This window comes from Nesoenas mayeri, assembly GCF_963082525.1.
Source record: "Nesoenas mayeri genome assembly, chromosome: 37".
Classification (NCBI taxonomy): Eukaryota; Metazoa; Chordata; class Aves; order Columbiformes; family Columbidae; genus Nesoenas; species Nesoenas mayeri.
In genome coordinates this window covers 320,436-321,082 of record NC_137578.1, presented here as the reverse complement: position 1 = coordinate 321,082, position 647 = coordinate 320,436, and the positions used below count along the sequence as shown (strand labels likewise).

The 647-nt window shown below is 66.5% G+C and overlaps 1 protein-coding gene across 1 annotated transcript in view; it reads left to right on the top strand.

The window, feature by feature from the left end:
- Positions 1-213: 213 nt before the first annotated feature.
- Positions 214-647, top strand: part of PPP1R37 (protein phosphatase 1 regulatory subunit 37) — a gene marked incomplete at its 5' end in the record, with an annotated part of 13,085 nt that continues 12,651 nt past the window's right edge. Inside the window, 1 exon segment of the mRNA XM_080361707.1 lies at positions 214-316. Within this exon segment, the coding sequence (XP_080217833.1) occupies positions 214-316 (103 nt within the window).

Sequence of the window (647 nt, the reverse complement as noted above, 5' to 3'; positions counted from 1 at the left end):
CCCCCCCCCTCCCGGTATCACCACCGGGTGTCCCGTACCCCCCCCAACCCCGGGTCGCTCCGTGTCCTATAACACCCGTTCTCCCCATAGGAACCAGCAGCCCCTGCGCCTCCTCCTTTGCAACCCCACGGTGTCCCGGTTTCCCCCCCCCCCCGCCACACACACTCGGTGTCCTGTTTCCCCCCCCCCCCGGTGCCTCCGGTGCCCCCCGGGATGTGGCACGAGGCCCGGAAACACGAGCGCAAGCTGCGCGGGATGATGGTGGATTATAAGAAACGGGCGGAACGGCGCCGCGAATACTACGAGAAAATCGTGAGTGGAACCCCCCCCCTGGGGGATAATGGGGGACAATGGTGACCCTGACACCCCCCCCAAAGGGACAACCAGTGACCCCGACACCCCCCCCAGGGACAACAGTGGCTTTGACACGCCCCCCTTGGGGACAATGGTGACCCCAGGGACACCAGTGACCCCCAAACCCCCCCAGGGACATTGATGACCCTGACACCCCCCCCCAGGGACAATAGTGACCCCAACACCCCCACCTTGGGGACAGTGGTGACCCCAGGGGACATTGGTGACCCCAACACCCCCCCCAGGGGACATTGGTGACCCCGACACCCCCCCTTGGGGTCACTGGGTGACCC